The sequence below is a fragment of the Bos javanicus genome, chromosome 7 (assembly GCF_032452875.1).
Source record: "Bos javanicus breed banteng chromosome 7, ARS-OSU_banteng_1.0, whole genome shotgun sequence".
In the NCBI taxonomy this organism is placed as follows: Eukaryota; Metazoa; Chordata; class Mammalia; order Artiodactyla; family Bovidae; genus Bos; species Bos javanicus.
The window spans coordinates 81,795,335-81,812,630 of NC_083874.1; the positions used below are offsets into that span (position 1 = coordinate 81,795,335).

The 17,296-nt window shown below is 42.7% G+C and overlaps 2 protein-coding genes across 3 annotated transcripts in view; one reads left to right on the forward strand and one right to left on the reverse strand.

Moving 5' to 3' along the window:
• Positions 1–6,678: 6,678 nt before the first annotated feature.
• Positions 6,679–8,618, reverse strand: RPS23 (ribosomal protein S23). Its single transcript, XM_061424325.1, has 4 exons — positions 8,321–8,618; positions 7,712–7,871; positions 6,994–7,114; positions 6,679–6,875 (listed from the first exon to the last, which is right to left on the reverse strand). Exons 1-4 carry the CDS (start codon positions 8,322–8,324, stop codon positions 6,729–6,731), a joined length of 432 nt encoding a protein of 143 aa, XP_061280309.1. The 5' UTR covers positions 8,325–8,618; the 3' UTR covers positions 6,679–6,728.
• A 53-nt stretch (positions 8,619–8,671) lies between these two features.
• Positions 8,672–17,296, forward strand: part of LOC133251634 (V-type proton ATPase subunit S1-like protein) — a 41,120-nt gene continuing 32,495 nt past the window's right edge. The window contains exon 1 of one of the 2 annotated variants that reach the window (XM_061424320.1): positions 8,672–8,784. The gene's annotated coding sequence lies outside the window, so the exon portion shown is untranslated. Of the gene's footprint in view, positions 8,785–12,635; positions 15,518–17,296 lie in introns of those variants that run through there. The other variant, XM_061424321.1, reaches the window with a different exon arrangement.

The window sequence follows — 17,296 nt, forward strand, 5'->3', positions numbered from 1 at the left end:
GACAATCTTGAAACAGAATCCAAGAATGTTATCCACAGCATGATTATTATAACGAAATGAAGACATTAACCTTGAATGAAACACAGAAAATTCATATATAGACACACATTCAAATTTTCATAGCTGTCAATTTAGAACTGTCTCTCAACTCCATCGAAAAATAAAAGCAAAAAAACTAATGTTTCAAGTATTATTTCCCTAATACAGTTTAAATTTTTTTTGAAGACCATCAGTAACTGGTGTTTTAACACAGTTTATATGGAAATATAACACAGTCTAACACAGTTTATATGGAAATAAAGACCATAAACTGTCTCTCAACTCTATCAAAAAATAAAAGGAAAAAAACATGTCTCTCAACTCTATCAAAAAATAAAAGGAAAAAAACTTATGTTTCAAGTATTATTTCCCTAATACAGTTTAAATGTTTTTTGAAGACTACCAGTTGACACTGGTGTTTCAACATTTCCTTATAAACACACATAGTATGACCCAGTTACCAATTGTGTCGTACTGTCCCCTTCCTTTCATAAGGCATACAACTAAAACTCTTATTAAATACCCAGTATACATTTATTCCACAATTTGCTAAGCAGCCACCTGTAAGGCAGTCTTTATTATTTTGCTGTGAGGTGCATCTCCAATAGGAATATCTTAAAGGATAGACTGTTTCTGGTTTCAGCTATACTGATTACTTGGAAAAAATGTTTCAAAAATACTTAACAGCTATCTTTTTTGGGCTTCTGACTTATGAGGTGGCTGAAATACAGCAGTGGTATCCCTGTAAGTGAGGAAAGCACCCTTGGCTTCATAAAGAATGCCTGACAGCTGGTCAATAAGACAAGTTTTCCTAGAAATACCGTAAAGATTGTTTCCCAGAAGACCAGGGGTATTTGTACAGTCTAACAAATGCCTTAGGGACTCTGATGTCCTGGATTTGGGGACCACAGGATTACGTGGTCTCCAGATTCTTTTTCCATTAACAGTTTCTGATTTGTTTGGAGTTTGCTAACCAAATATAAGGGGAAACAAAAGTTAAGTAATTACTTATTCACAATTTTTAAACATTTTAATTTGTAACTGAGAATCACAAGAAGTTGCAAAAAAAGAATAGTTTGTATACTTTACCCAAATTCAGCTTAATAGCATATTTGATAACCAAGGGTGTATTTTCAAAACCAGTAACATTGACATTACAATAGTATTAACTAAATTACAGAACTTACTTGCATTTCATCAATTTTTATGTATACTTTTGGGGGACTATGAAATTCCATCCCAAGTATTGATTTGTGTGAACACCTCCACAATCAGGACACAGAGCTGTTCCATTAACACACACACACATTCCCTTCTGCCACCCTTTATAGTTTGACTCTACCCCCATCATTCATCCATGGCAACCACCCATCTCTTCTTTATTGCTGTAATTTTGTCATTTCAAGAAGTTTATATAAATGAAATGATACAATATGTATGTAACCTTTTGAGACTGGCTTTTTGTACTTAGCATACCACTAGATTCAAAGACGGAGAAGGCAATGGCACCCCACTCCAGTACTCTTGCCTGGAAAATCCCATGGATGGAGGAGCCTGGTAGGCTGCAGTCCATGGGGTCGAACTCCTTATTGCCAAATTCAGAATTAAATTGAAGAAAGTAGGGAAAACCACTAGACCATTCAGGTATGACCTAAATCAAATCCCTTACGATTAACAGTGGAAATAAGAAATAGATTTAAGGGACTAGGTCTAATAGAGTGCCTGATGAACTATGGATGGAGGTTCATGACATTGTACAGGAGACAGGGATCAAGACCATCCCCAAGAAAAAGAAATGCAAAAAAGCAAAATGGCTGTCTGAGGAGGCCTTACAAATAGCTGTGAAAAGGCAAAGGAGAAAAGGAAAGATATATCCATGTGAATGCAGAGTTCCAAAGAATAGCAAGGAAAGATAAGAAAGCCTTCCTCAGTGATCAGTGCAAAGAAATAGAGGAAAACAATAGAATGGGAAAGACCAGAGATCTCTTCAAGAAAATTAGAGATACCAAGGCAATATTTCATGCAAAGATGAGCTCAATAAAGGACAGAAATTTTTTGGACCTAACAGAAGCAGGCGATGGCACCCCACTCCACTCCTCTTGCCTGGAAAATCCCATGGGCAGAGGAGCCTGGAAGGCTGCAGTCCATGGGGTCGCTCAGAGTCGAACACGACTGAGCGACTTCACTTTCACTTTTCACCTTCATGCATTGGAGAAGGAAATGGCAACCCACTCCAGTGTTCTTGCCTGGAGAATCCCAGGGACGGGGAGCCTGGTGGGCTCCTTAAGCGACTTAGTAGCAGCAGCAGCAGCAACTGTATGTTAACTTTCTAAGAAATTGCCAAAATTTGCTAGAGTACTACCATTTCAGAGTCCTACCAACAATCCAGTTGCTCGCCAGTCCTTGGTATTTTTTGTACTTTAGACATTTGGTACTTGTATTCTGAGATCTCATGTTTTTAATTTACATTTGCTAATGGCAGATGATATTAATCTTTTCATGTGCTTGTCATCTCTTCAGCGAAGTGTTTGTTCATTCACCCATTTTGCAATAGGATTGTTTTCTTACTTTGAGATTAGCAAGTTCTTCATATATTTTGGATACAAGTCTTTTATTGGGTATATGATTTGCAAATATTTTTCCCAGGCTATAGTTTCTTTCATCCTTTTAACAAGGTATTTCACAGAACAAAATATTTTAATTTTGATGAAGACCAAATTATGTTTTATTCTTCTGGAATGTGCTTTTGGTATAATGTTGTACAACTCTTCACCTAAGCCTGTCATGAAACTGTTCTGCCTTCTAAAGTTTTTATAGCTTTCTTATATTCAGATATATGATCCATTTTGAGTTAATTTTTGTGTAAGGTGGGAAATTTAGGTGTAAGTCCACTTTCTTGCTAATCAAAGTCCACCACCCATATACTGAAAATATTGTCTGTCCACCACTTAAAAGTGCTGTTGTATCTCTGTCAAAAATCAGTTGGTCATACCTGTATAAGTCTACTCAGTCTCCTAGTTTACTGATCTGTGTCTGTCCCTCCTCCAAGATCAAACTCTCTTTTGAGTTCTGTAGCTACAAACTAAGTCTTAAAACCAGTTTGTGATTCCTTCATTGTTATTCATTTTCAATGTTGTTTTAGCTAGTCCAGTGCCTTTCCATATAAATTTTAGAATTAACTTTTCTATTTCTACCAAGGGCTTCCCTGGTAGCTCAACTGGTAAGGAATCTACCTGCAATGCAGGGGACCCCGGTTTGATTCCTGGGTCGGGAAGATCTGCTGGAAAAAAAGGAAAGGCTACCCACTCCAGTACTCTGGCCTGGAGAACTGCATGGACCGTATAGTCCGTGGAGTCACCAAGAGCTGCTGGGATTGTTTAAAATATGCACCCAAGGTTAGTGCCTCATTTCTCTCCTTACAGGAGGGTCAGGTTCAAGAGGATCCAAGAATGAAGGGGCTTTGATCACAAGGTGCTGGGGGACTAAGGGGTGGGATGGTGGGACTACACAGGAGGCAAAGAGAACTCACATCAAGATCAAACATTTGGGTCCGAGGCACCTGTGTGGATTTATGGGTCAGTCAGTTGTCACAGGACAGGGCATCCTGGGGCACCCAGGAGACAAGCACGAGCCTTCATTGCAGGGTGTCTTAACTCCATCCAAGCTTGTTCATCTTGACTTCTCAGGGCTGCGTGAGCTGATGCTGGAGGAAGTGCTTGTCTGTTCCTCTAGGGCTTCATCCCCTGACTCCTCCACATTTCTGCACACCCCACTGGAGTAGAGCTTCCTGTTGGCAGAGCCACGCCCTCCTACACATTCCTAGGACTGAGTCCTGGGGTGAAACCACACGGCCCTCCACAGCCTCCTTTTAGTCCAGGTGAGTGAGGCCCAGGGGCTTCTGGTTTGGATCAGTTACACCCATCCAGAAGCATATGGTCAGCTTTTAGGAATGGTTTTTAACCAGTGACTGCAACTGGAGGCGCTACAAAGAGCTGGAATGGCAACCATGAACTGTCTGTGTTAGTCAGTCAGTCATATCCAACTCTTGGTAACCCCATGGACTGTTGCCCACCAGGTTCCTGGGTTGCAATTCCCTTCTCCAGGGGATCCTTCTGACCCAGGGATGGAACCCAGGTCTCCTGAATTGCAGGCAGACAAAATTAACATGTACATCTTATGTTAATTTCAATTAAAAAATACTGCCTCTACCGTCTTTCATTCCAATCCCAAAGAATGTTCAAACTACTGCACAATTGCACTCATCTCACATGCTAGCAAAGAAATGCTTAAAATTCTCCAAGCCAGGCTTCAGCAGTACATGAACCATGAACTTCCAGATGTTTAAGTTGGATGTAGAAAAGGCAGAGGAACCAGAGATCAAATTGCCAACATCCAGTTGGATCATCAAAAAAGCAAGAGATTTCCAGAAAAACATCTACTTCTGCTTTATTGACTATGCCAAAGCCTTTGTGTGGATCACAACAAATTGTGGAAAATTCTTCAACAGATGGGAATACCAGACCACCTTACCTGCCTCCTGAGAAATATGTATGCAGGTCAAGAAGCAAGTTAGAACTGGACATGGAACAACAGACTGGTTCCAAATTGGGAAAGGAGTATGTCAAGGCTGTATACTGTCACCCTGCTTATTAACTTATATGCAGAGTACATCATGCGAAATGCTGGGCTGAAGTACAAGCTGGAATCTAGATTGCCGGGAGAAATATCGATAACCTCAGATTCGCAGATGACACCACCCTTATGGCAGAAAGTGAAAAAGAACTAAAGAGCCTCTTGAAAGTTAAAAGAGGAGAGTGAAAAATTAGGCTTAAAACATTCAGAAAACTAAGATCATGGCATCCAGTCCCATTACTTCATGGCAAACAAACGGGGAAACAGTGTCAACAGAGACTTTTTTGGGGGGGCTCCAGAATCACGGCAGATGGTGACTGCAGCCATGAAATTAAAAGATCCTTGCTCCTTGGAAGAAAAGTTATGACCAACCTAGGCAGCATCTTAAAAAGCAGACATTACTTTGCAACAAAGGTCTGTCTAGTCAAAGCTACGGTTTTTCCAGTAGTCCTGTATGGATGTGAGAGTTGGACTATAAAGAAAGCTGAGCACCGAAGAATTGACGCTTTTGAACTGTGGTGTTTGGTTAGGGTTAGAAGACTCTTGAGAGTTCCCTGGACTCCAAGGCTATCAAATCAGTCAATCCTAAAGGAAATTGGTCCTGAATATTCATTGGAAGGACCGATGCTGGAGCTGAAACTCCAATACTTGTGGCCACCTGATAGGAAGAACTGACTCACTGGAAAAGACCGCTGATGCTGGGAAAGACAGATGGCAGAAGGGGATGAGAGAGGATGAGATGGCTGGATGGGAAGTTTGGGTAAGCTCCAAGAGTTGGTGGACAGGGAGGCCTGGCGTGCTGCATTCCATGGGGTTGCAGAGTTGGACAGGACTGAGCGACTTAACTGAACCCTCGTGGAAAGACAATCACACAGTTGTGACAAGTGTAAGCACAAATGTGAATCTGGGATCAGTGGTTTGTGTTCGGAGGAGTAGCAGGCAACCTACTAGATGCTTCCTGAAGATAGATGGGGAATGCAGGTTTGAGCAAGTAAGAGGTCAGTGATGCTAAGCAGGCAGAAAACACAACAGGGTCTCCTATGCCACAGTAAGGATTCTGTTCTTGATCTAAAGATAGAAAGCCTAAAATCTCCATTTTCCAAATATCCTGAAAGTCGCTCAGTTGTGTCCGACTCTTTGTGACCCCATGGGCTATACCAGTCCATGGAATTCTGTAGGCAAGAAAACTGGAGTGGGTAGCCTTTCTCTTCTCCAGGGGCTCTTCCCAACCCAGGGATGGAACCCAGATCTCCCATATTGCAGGTGGATTCTTTACCAGCTGAGCCACAAGGGAAGCCCAAATATCCAAAACATAACCTAACACTAGACTTTGACGAGAGAACAAATTAACTTATACCTGATGTTGCCAAAAGCAGTTCTTCAGACCACAGATTTTGTAAGGCTAGTAAGTTTTAGATATATCCTTTCTTCCTATGGAAATTTTGAAAGCAATCTGTGGGCAGGGGATCCCTATGTACCCAACTAACATCTAAGCTTCAATTATCAAAATGTAAGCCATCTAGACCATTTCTACCTAGACACTTCCATTAGTGTGCCTCAAAGTAAATCTCAAGATCAAAAATCTACTTTAGTGACAAGCTCAAGACACAAAACCTAGACCTTAACGGGTCTCCCTTACTTTCCCCCTCTGCCTTAATCTGCTTGGCATACACATTAACACCTACCTACTACATCGTGCCTAAGTTTTGCTACTGTAAACTCAATTACAACATGTTGATGGCCTTTAGGTAAAATGAAATCACTAAGAGCAGAGAGTAACCTGGGCATAGTATATACAATATTGGATCCTTAAGGAGGTAAGATCCAATGTTTCTCAAGATTTCAAAATGATTCCTACTAGCAACTCTTTTGAGTTTTCTCAACATACTGTACATTTATTTCAGCTTTAACTAATATGGTTTATTCCACAGAGAAAAAAATTTTATGAATCCCATTTACTCTAGAAATAACAGTTTTTCTTGGGTAAGGAAAATAGGACACAGAACGTATTTTTGGTATAGGAAAATTTATTACTATCGTGCTTTCATCATCAAAATTTATGATCTTGGTCTTTCCTTCTTGCCTTTGTATAAAGCCAAAAGAGAGACATTGGCTACTTTGACAACCTTAAAGCGGACTCCAGGAATGTCACCAACAGCATGACCTTTGCGACCAAATCCAGCAACCAGAACTTCATCATTTTCCTGGAATAAAACCAACAGTTTACTTCTGGCGTAAGTGGCAATCACCCAAAACACCCATCCATCCTATAAACAACTGTGGGAAACTCCCCTAAAAGTAGAAGATAACTACAACACTCACCTCAATAAAATTCAAGCAACCATCATTGGGTACAAAAGCAGTGATCTTTTTGCCATTCTTGATTAGCTGAACCCTGACACACTTCCTGATGGCAGAATTTGGCTGTTTGGCTTCAACTCCTCTGAAACATAAACAGCACAAGAGTGACTTGGCTTTCTGAAAAGGGACACATTTTACTTCATGAAGTACAAAGCTTATTAAAAACTGTAGTATTCCTACGTTTTCAACATAATCTTAAATCCCTAACTTACAGCTAAGTTTTCCTTTAGTGTTAAATTCATCAGACTAACATCAGGGCAAACTTATGGCCTCTTTACAGCGATAAAACATGAACCAAGAGCTAGAGCTAGAAATAATGGATTCAAATCCTCATTACATTTGATGGGGCCACACAAAATTATCCTTTGGTAAAGTCAAAAAACAGTTGAGTGTTGGCAAATCCATGTGGCTCAATCTTAGCTGTATAACATTAGGCAAGTAACTTCTCTCCATGTTTTGTCAAGCTCTCAGAATGTCCCTTGTTAATGGTTACTTTCCTCCGATGTCACCCCAATTCCTTCTAAAGTAGTATTAAATGCTTAAAAATCTTCCGGGCTTATCTAACGTTCCAAAAAACGTGGACACACAAAAACCTAGAAGTTACATCAATCTTTAAGTGCATTTATCCCAAGTTACCATACTAAAACCATGAAGGAGCCAACAATGGACTTTCACTTACACTTTTTCCAGCACAATTCCCTTAGCGTGAGAAGCGCCGCCAAAAGGGTTGGCCTTCAGGGCTGTGCCCAGATGGGCTTTCTTGTACTGCTTATCATGCCACTTCTGGTCTCGTCGGTGGCTACGGAGCTTCCTGGCAGTACGAAGACCGCGACACTTGCCTAAAAATCACAATCACCTTAGATTCCCCAGTAAAATCACCCACGTTTTTTTTTCCACATTATCTCAAGTACTAGCCTCACCTAGACTACCGGCTGGTAGGCTCTGACATCATACCTTGCCCCATGGGCCAAACCACAAAGTTCCCCTTGAATCAACTAAGACGTGGAAACAAGTGCTCCAACGGCTACACTTTCTCAGAGGGACGAAGCCCCGCGCCATCGCTCGGGGGAAGCTGCGGCGCTCCGGCTCCCCTCTTAACTCCGGCTCTGCGACGCCCAGGCCCCTTTCCCGCCGGGCCATGTGGCTGCAGCAGCGGCGCTCCCCCGGCGCTTCCCACCGGCCCTTCCCATGGCTCTCCCTCACCGCTCTGTTTCCTATCTTCCCGCCGGTCCCCGAAACCCCAAGCTGCACGTGCAGCCCACTCTGCCCAGCAGAGGAGACAACTCACCCATCCTACCGGCGCCACGGGCCTGAGCGAAAGAGAGAGGAAGCGCAGGAAGGAGCCACAAGCCCCCGCGAGCAAGCCCCGCCCATCCGAGGGCCCTTGAGGCTGTCTGCGCCGCGCCTGATCCCGGCTGCCGCCCCTCGGTACAAAGCGACAAGCCTGCACCACTTTCCAGAATCTGCGTCTTATCTAATTTGTGTGCGATTCGGGAATATCTAATGTTCGCTATGGTTTATTTCTTTTTATGCGAATACCGCGGACGGAGGGAACCGCGACTACCAATCCCAGAAGCCTTTGCATGAGCCCGGCGCCCGGCGCAGGCGCTCTGAGCAAACGCGCGGGGCGGGCTCTGAGGCGCTGAGTGAGAGGCCCAGGGCGACTGCGTGTGGTGGGGTGGGCACCTTGTGCTTGTAGTTCGGAAAATTAGACCTCAGAAGACCCTTAACTCCTACTCAACAAGAAGCACGGTAAATTGAAAAACATTTAGTGAAGCAAGGTGATGTAGTATTTAAAAGCTCACTCTTAGTGAGAGACCAAACCAAAGCTGCTGTTTTAGTTGTGGAACCTTGATTCTTTCGGTGAACTCAGCTTGTCCTGGAGAGTGAAATAGATATAAAAGTTTTCTGGAGCCTGTCATATTCTGAGATGCCCCACATTCTGTGGAGCGTGTTTCTCTCTAAATAAATCCATTTCTTACCATAAGAAAGAAAACAAAGCTCTCTGGGATATTGGTTCATATCACAACTGTTTATAAAAATGTCTTAGATCCTGCCTGCTGTTCCAGGCACTTGGTGATGTAACAGTTAACAAAATAATTAAGGTGTCTGCTCTTAGAAAGTTTATATTCTAGGTATGAGAGGACAAAATATGTGTACTTAAACATAAAAAGATACTTTTACATATTGATAAGTACTATGGAGAAAATGCACCTGGTTCAGTGATTGATGTGGGGAGGCAGGTGGCTGCTCTGGGTAGGGGGTGTTAGAAGTTGTCTCTGGAGATTACATTTGAGCTGAGATGCTAAAGAAAGACATACGTCTAAATAGGTATATGGGTAAAGTCTTCTAAGAAGAGGGATCCTCTAAGTATAGAATGAGGCTGGAACTTTTTAAGAGCTGAGGGATCAGGGAAGAGATAGCTGAGTGCTTGAAGAGTAGTCAACTCTTCGCATGAGGTGGCCAAAGTACTGGAGTTTCAGCTTCAGCATCATCCTTCCAAAGGAATCCCAGGACTGATCTCCTTCAGAATGGACTGGTTGGATCTCCTTGCAGTCCAAGGGACTCTCAAGAGTCTTCTCCAACACCACAGTTCAAAAGCATCAATTCTTCGGCACTCAGCTTTCTTCACAGTTCAACTCTCACATCCATACATGACTACTGGAAAAACCATAGCCTTGACTAGACGGACCTTTGTTGGCAAAGTAATGTCTCTGCTTTTGAATATGCTATCTAGGTTGGTCATAACTTTCCTTCCAAGGAGTAAGCGTCTTTTAATTTCATGGCTGCAGTCACCATCTGCAGTGATGCGAAGAGTTGACTCATTAGAAAAGACTCTGATGCTGGGAGGGATTGGGGGCAGGAGGAGAAGGGGACGACAGAGGATGAGATGGCTGGATGGTATCACTGACTCGATGGACATGAGTCTGAGTGAACTCTGGGAGTTGGTGATGGACAGGGAGGCCTGGCATGCTGCAATTCATGGGGTCGCAAAGAGTTGGACACGACTGAGCGACTAAACTGAACTGAACTGAAGAGTAGTATGGCAATAGGTGAGGTTTGAGAGTGCACAGGGACATGTGGAGCCTGTAGACCATGGTAAAGACTGTTTACTCTTCCTGTGATTGGATACCTCTGAAAAGTTTTCAGCAGGGGAGTAACAAGATAGGGTTTATATTTTTGTGGGTTCACTCTGGCTGTTGTGAGGAGAAACAAACTAAGAGATGAATCTGTGAGGCCAGTTGAGAGAGTGTTACCCTACTTCAGTTGGGAGATAATGCACATCTCAGTCCAAGGTGGTAAAAAGTGGTGAGATTAGATTTATAGTTTGATGGTGGAGCCAACAAGATTTGCTCAGGACTGTAGGCTGTGAGGTGGCACTAGTGGTAAAGAACCAGCCTCCCAATGCAGGAGACATAAGAGACCTGGGTTCAATCCCTGGGTTGGGAATATCCCTTGGAGGAGGGCACGGCAAACCACTCCAGTATTCTTGCCTGGAGAATCCCATGGACAGAGGAGCCTGACAGGATATAGTCCATAGGGTCTCAAAAAGTTGAACAAGACCTAGCATGCAAGCACACATGTAGGCTGTGAGAAAGGAGTTAATTATGATTTGCATCCTGAGCAATTGAATGATTTGTGTTATTTACTGTGTGGGAAATACTGGGAAAGGAGTAGATTTAGAAGGTGATATTAAGGGTGCTGTTAAGGATATGTTGAGTTTGAGATGCTTGTTAGACTTCCAGGTAGGGATGCGAGATGGTCAGTTAGATACATGGGTATGGTGTTCAAGAGAGTCATCAGTGAATAGATAGCACTGAAAGCCTTGGCTCTGAGTGAGATCATTTAGGGAAGGACTGTAGGTAGGACAGAGAAGGGCTTCCCTGGTGGCTCAGCAGTAAAGAATCTGCAATGCTAGAGACAAGGGTTTTATCCCTGATTGGGGAAGATCCCCTGCAGAAAGAAGTGGCAACCCACTCCAGCATTCATGCCTGAGAAGTCCCATGCACAGTGGAGCCTGGTGGGCTACAGTCCATCCATGGGGTTGCAAAAGAGTTGAACATGTCATAGTGACTAAACAACAACAAATACAGGACAGACAAAGGTTGGAGGCCCGAGCCTTGAGCACACACTTAGTGGTATGACAGAGAAGCAGATGAAGCAAAATAGACTGAGAAGTAGCTAATGCTGTACTTTAACAACAGCCAAGTGAAGAGGGTAGAAGGGAGCAAATGTGAAGGAAGGGTAAGTGAGGACTGAGAATTGTCTTTTCGATTTGGCAATGTAGAGGTTATTGGTGCCTTGTCAGGAGGGGATCCCATGAAAAGACTCCCATGAAAATGGTGAAGGTGTAAGCTTGATTGGATTGGAGTCAAGAGAATATGGGAAAGAAGGAAGTGCAGACAGCAATTATGGACAGTTTTTGTAAGGAGTTTTTCTATAATGTGCAGGGAAAGGGGACCACAGCTGAACAGGGTTTGTCAGAATGGGTTTAAGACATCACATTTTATGATATTTTTATATGCTGATAAGATTATTCCAGTCAAGAAGAAAAAAAGAAAATTCACAGAGAAGAGGGATAATTGCATGAGCATAATTCTTGAGTATACTAGAGGGGTGCCTAAGTGGAGGAATTTTTTTTTTTTCTTTCCTGCACCATGTGGATCTCAGCTCCCAACCAAGGATCAAACCTGCACCCCTTGCTGTGGAAAAGCCTTAACCACTGGACCCACCAGGGAAGTCCTCAAGTGGAAGAATTGATCTTAGGAATCATAACAATTTACCTATAGTAATAGAGAAGGCAGAGTATAGGGGTACTGCTGCTGCTGCTGCTGCTAAGTCGCTTCAGTCATGTCTGACTCTGTGTGACCCCATAGACAGCAGCCCACCAGGCACCCCCATCCCTGGGATTCTCCAGGCAAGAACACTGGAGTGGGTTGCCATTTCCTTCTCCAATGCATGAAAGTGAAAAGTGAAAGTGAAGTCACTCAGTTGTGTCCGACTCTTCACGACCCCATGGACTGCAGACTACCAGGCTCCTCTGTCCATGGGATTTTCCAGGCAAGAGTACTGGAGTGGGGTGCCATTGCCTTCTCGGGTATAGGGGTACAACTGCAAGTAAATTGGAAGATCTGTTGATAGGAAGATGTGGAACTTCTCTTTTACTACTCTTATGTCAATGAAATAAGCAGGATCATCAGTGAAGAGAAAGAGCTGGAAAAAGAGGTTTGTGTAGAGGGGTAAGATGTGAAATCATCATTAGGATAACAATTCTAGCATTAAATAGTATTTACTGTGTGCCACATATTATTTTGGGCTTCCCTTGTGGCTTGCTGGTAGAGAATCTGCCTGCAATGGGGGAGACCTGGGTTCGATCCCTGGGTTGGGAAGATTCCCTGGAGAAGGGAAAGGCTACCCACTTTAGTATTCTGGCCTGGAGAATTCCATGGACTGTATAGTCTATGGAGTGGCAAAGAGCCAGACATGACTGAGCAACTTTCACGTATTATTTTATGTGCCTTACATTTATTAACTCATTTAATTCTTATAATGCTAAAAGGTAAATACTCTTATTACCTCTGTTTATAGATGCTTTTGAGCTGTGGTGTTGGAGAAGACTCTTGAGAGTCCCTTGGACTGCAAGGAGATCCAACCAGTCCATTCTGAAGGAGATCAGCCCTGGGATTTCTTTGGAAGGAATGATGCTGAAGCTGAAACTCCAGTACTTTGGCCACCTCATGTGAAGAGTTGACTCAGTGGAAAAGACTCTGATGCTGGGAGGGACTGGGGGCAGGAGGAGAAGGGGACAACAGAGGATGAGATGGCTGAATGGCATCACTGACTGTATGGACGTGAGTCTGAGTGAACTCCAGGAGTTGGTGATGGACAGGGAGGCCTGCCATGCTGCGATTCATGGGGTTGCAAAGAGTCGGACACAACTGAGCAACTGAACTGAACTGAACTGATAGTGTCTTAGTCCTTTCAGGATGCTATAACAGAATACCATAGACTGAGTAGCTTATAAACAACAGAAATTTATTTCTTACATTTCTGAAGACTGGAAAGTCCAAGGTCAAGGTGCTGAAAGATCTAGTGTCTGCTGGGAGCCCACTTCTTGGTTCATAGACTCTTTTGCAATAGCCTCAAAGGTTGAAGGCAACTCTGGGGTCACTTTTATTTATATTTTGTTTTTTTACTTTTTTCTCAGTTTTATTGAGATATATTTGATATATTGGGGTTTCTTTATGAGAGTTCTAGTGAAAGTGGAGTGTGAAAAAGTTGGCTTAAAGCTCAACATTCAGAAAATGAAGATCATGGCATCTGGTCCCATCACTTGATGGGAAATAGATGGGGCGACAGTGGAAACAGTGTCAGACTTTATTTTTTGGGCTCCAAAATCACTGCAGCCATGAAATCAAAAGATGCTTACTCCTTGGAAGGAAAGTTATGACCAACCTAGATAGCATATTCAAAAGCAGAGACATTACTTTGCCAACAAAGGTCCATCCAGTCAAGGCTATGGTTTTTCCAGTGGTCGTGTATGGATGCGAGAGTTGGACTGTGAAGAAAGCTGAGCACCAAAGAATTGATGCTTTTGAACTGTGGTGTTGGAGAAGACTCTTGAGAGTCCCTTGGACTGCAAGGAGGTCCAACCAGTCCATTCTGAAGGAGATCAGCCCTGGGATTTCTTTGGAAGGAATGATGCTAAAGCTGAAACTCCAGTACTTTGGCCACCTCATGCAGAGTTGACTCACTGGAAAAGACTCTGATGCTGGGAGGGATTGGGGGCAGGAGGAGAAGGGGACGCCAGAGGATGAGATGGCTGGATGGCATCACTGACTCAATGGACGTGAGTCTCAGTGAACTCTGGGAGTTGGTGATGGACAGGGAGGCCTGGCGTGCTGCGATTCATGGGGTTGCAAAGAGTTGGACACGACTGAGCGATTGAACTGAACTGAACTGAACTGAATCCCATTCACGAGGGCTCCACCTTTATATCTACACCCAAAGACATGCCCCAACACACACCTACTAATGCTGCACATTGAGGATTAGGTCTTAACATGAATTTTGCCTTCCAATTTAGAAGTGTGGGAGAATGGGTTGACAAGAGAATTTTGCGGACCCATTTGAAACCATAGTAATGAAGTTATATCAGTTAGCATGGCTTTGTGTATTCTTCAGATTCCTTTGATATAGTGACTGAGTAGATAGTTGGCCTGGGGGTGGGGTCTATTTACAGTAAATGTGCCCGAGGAAGGGCAAAGGAGTTGAGAGTGATTATAAGGGAAGGATTACAATGAACCATGAGATGCTGGAGGAGTAAAGAGCCTTTTTTTTTTTTTTTTGCTGAGTCAATTCAATCGTGCCCCATTATTTGAGACCCTATGGACTGTAGCCTTCCAGGCTCCTGTGTCCATAGGATTCTGTAGGCAAGAATACTGGAATGGGTTGCCATGTCCTTCTTCAGGGCATCTTCCCAACTCAGGGAAGAACCTGTGTCTCTTAGGTCTGCTTGCTTTGACAGGAGGGATCTTTACCACCAGCACCACCTGGGAAGCCCTAGTAAAGAGCCAGGAATAGGCAAAACAGTTCTGAAGGCCTGGCCCTACCAGATATGAGAAATTTCTGTGAGGCTAATGGGCTTCTCAGGTGGCACTAGAGGTAAAAAACCTGCCTGACAATGAAGGATATGTAAGAGACAAGGGTTCCATCCTTTGGTCTGGAAGATCCCCTCATGGCAACCCATTCCAGTATTCTTGCATGGAGAATCCCATGGACAGAGGAGCCTGGCAGGCTGCAGTCTACAAGGTTTCACAGAGTCGGACACGACTGAAGCGACTTAGCATGCATGCAAGTAAGATAGAGTAGTGTTAGTACAGAAGCTGATAACTTGACTAATGAATAGAATACAGAGTCCAGCAAAAGACTCCTATAGAAGGAGTATAGAATGTTATTAAGTGACAGAATTAGATGTCAAATCAGTGTGTAAAAGAAGGATTGTCAAACAGACGGAGCCACACAAAAAGTGGTTACCCAGATTAAACTGAGTCACCATTTCAGGCTAAAAACAAATATCAGTTCCAGGCAGATTGAGACACTATATGTCAACAGTAAAATTTAAAAATTCTGAATAGAAAACAAAGGTATCTCCATGAACTTAGGAAAGGAAACTATTTCTAAATAAGAGGAATGATAAATTTGACCATATTAAGAACCTTGTTTTAAAAAAAAAATACACCTGAAAGAAAGAAAAAGAAGTTACAACCTGAGTTGATAGTCACAGGAAGTGTTCATTTAAAGTTGGGATAGATTATTCCTTAAAAGTTGAGTAAAACATCCTGTAAAATCATCTGGGCTAGGTGCTTTCTTTGTGGAAAGGTTATAAACAGCTTACATATCTTTTAAATTAAATCTGATGTAAACTAAGTGTCTAGTTACAGAATGATTCAGAGAACCATGATTTCTTCTTGAGTCAGATTTGGTAAGTCATTTTTTAGAGTTTGTCTATTTCATCTAAGTTTTCAAAATTATTTCATAAAGTTGTTATGACATTCTATTATGCATGAATGCATGTGTTATATATACTTGTTGGAAGTTGTTTTAACAATGAGTGTAAAATGCTATATATAGTACTACACAGGTTATCTCTTTTCAAGTGAGTTTTGGTAATGTGCACATTTCAAAGTATTTGGTCTATTGTTATCTAAGTTGTCAAATGTATGGGCATAAAGTTGTTTGTAGTTCCTTTATAATCTTTCTAATATTCGTAGATTTATAATGATGTCTCATCTCCCATTCCTGATATTGATAATCTGCATCTTCTTTCTCTTTTTTTTCCTTTTTTTCTAATTTTACAATAGCCACCCTCAGTTCAGTCAGTTCAGTTGCTCAATTCAGTTGCTCAATCGTGTCTGACTCTTTGTGACCCCATGGATTGTACCACGCCAGGCTTCCCTATCCATCACCAACTCCTGGAACTTGTTCAAACTCATGTCCATCAAGTTGGTGATGCCATCCAACCAACTCACCCTCTGTCGTCCCCTTCTCCTCCTGCCTTCAATCTTTCCCAGCATCAGGGTCTTTTCCAGTGAGTCAGTTAGTCACATTGGGTGGCCAAAGTATTGGAGTTTGAAGTTCAGCATCAGTCCTTCCAATGAATAGTCAGAACTGATTTCCTCTAGGTTTGACTGGTTTGATCTCCTTGCTGTCCAGGGGACTCTCAAGAGTCTTCTCCAAAACCAGAGTTCAAAAGCATCAATTCTTCAGTGCTCAGCTTTCTTTATGGTCCAACTCTCACATTCATTCATGACTACTGGAAAAATCACAGCTTTGACTAGACAGACCTTTGTCGGGAAAGTAATATTTCTGCTTATTAATATGCTCTCTAGGTTTGTCGTAACCTTTCTTCCAAGGAGCAAGCATCTTTTAATTTCATGCCTGCAGTCACCATCTGCAGTGATTTTGGAGCCCAAGAAAATAAAGCCTCTCACTGTTTACATTGTTTCCCCATCTGTCTGCCATGAAGTAATGGGACCAGGTGCCATGATCTTTGGTTTTTGAATGTTGAGCTTTAAGCCAGCTTTTTCACTCTCCTCTTTCACTTTCATCAAGAGGCTCTTTAGTTTCTCTTTGTTTTCTGCCATAAGGGTGGTATCATCTGCATATCTGAGGTTATTGATATTTCTCCCAGCAATCTTGATTCCAGCATGTGCTTCATCCAGTCCAGCATTTTGCATGATGTACTCTGCATACAATTTAAATAAGCAAGGTGACAATATGTAGCCTTGACATACTCCTTTCCCAATTGGAACCAGCCTGTTGTTCCATGTCCAGTTCTGTTGCTTCTTAACCTGCATACAGATTTCTCAAGGGGCAGGTAAGATGGTCTGGTATTCCTATTTCTTTAAGAATTTTCCAGTGTGTTGTGATCCACACAGTCAAATGCTTTGGCATAGTCAACGAAATAGAAGTAGATTTTTTTTCTGGAATTTTCTTGCTTTTTCAATGATCCACTGAATGTTGGCAATTTGAACTCTGGTTCCTCTGCCTTTTCTAAATCCAGCTTGAACATCTGGAAGTTCTCAGTTCATGTACTGTTGAAGCCTGGCTTGGAGAATTTTGAGCATCACACTGCTAGCGTGTGTATGTGTGTGTGTTAGTTGTTCAGTTGTGCCCAACTCTTTGCGACCCCGTAAACTGCAGCCTGCCAGGCTCCTCTCTCCATGGCGTTTTCCAGGCAAGGATGCTAGAGTGGGTTGCC

Bases quoted from the DNA above. Each gene is read 5' to 3' on its own strand.
- RPS23 (XM_061424325.1), bottom strand. The intron at 7,115-7,711 runs GTAAGTGAAAGT...TTTATGTTTCAG, and splicing joins GGAATTGTGCTGGAAAAAGT to AGGAGTTGAAGCCAAACAGC. The intron at 6,876-6,993 runs GTGAGTGTTGTA...GTTTTATTCCAG, and splicing joins GTTGCTTGAATTTTATTGAG to GAAAATGATGAAGTTCTGGT.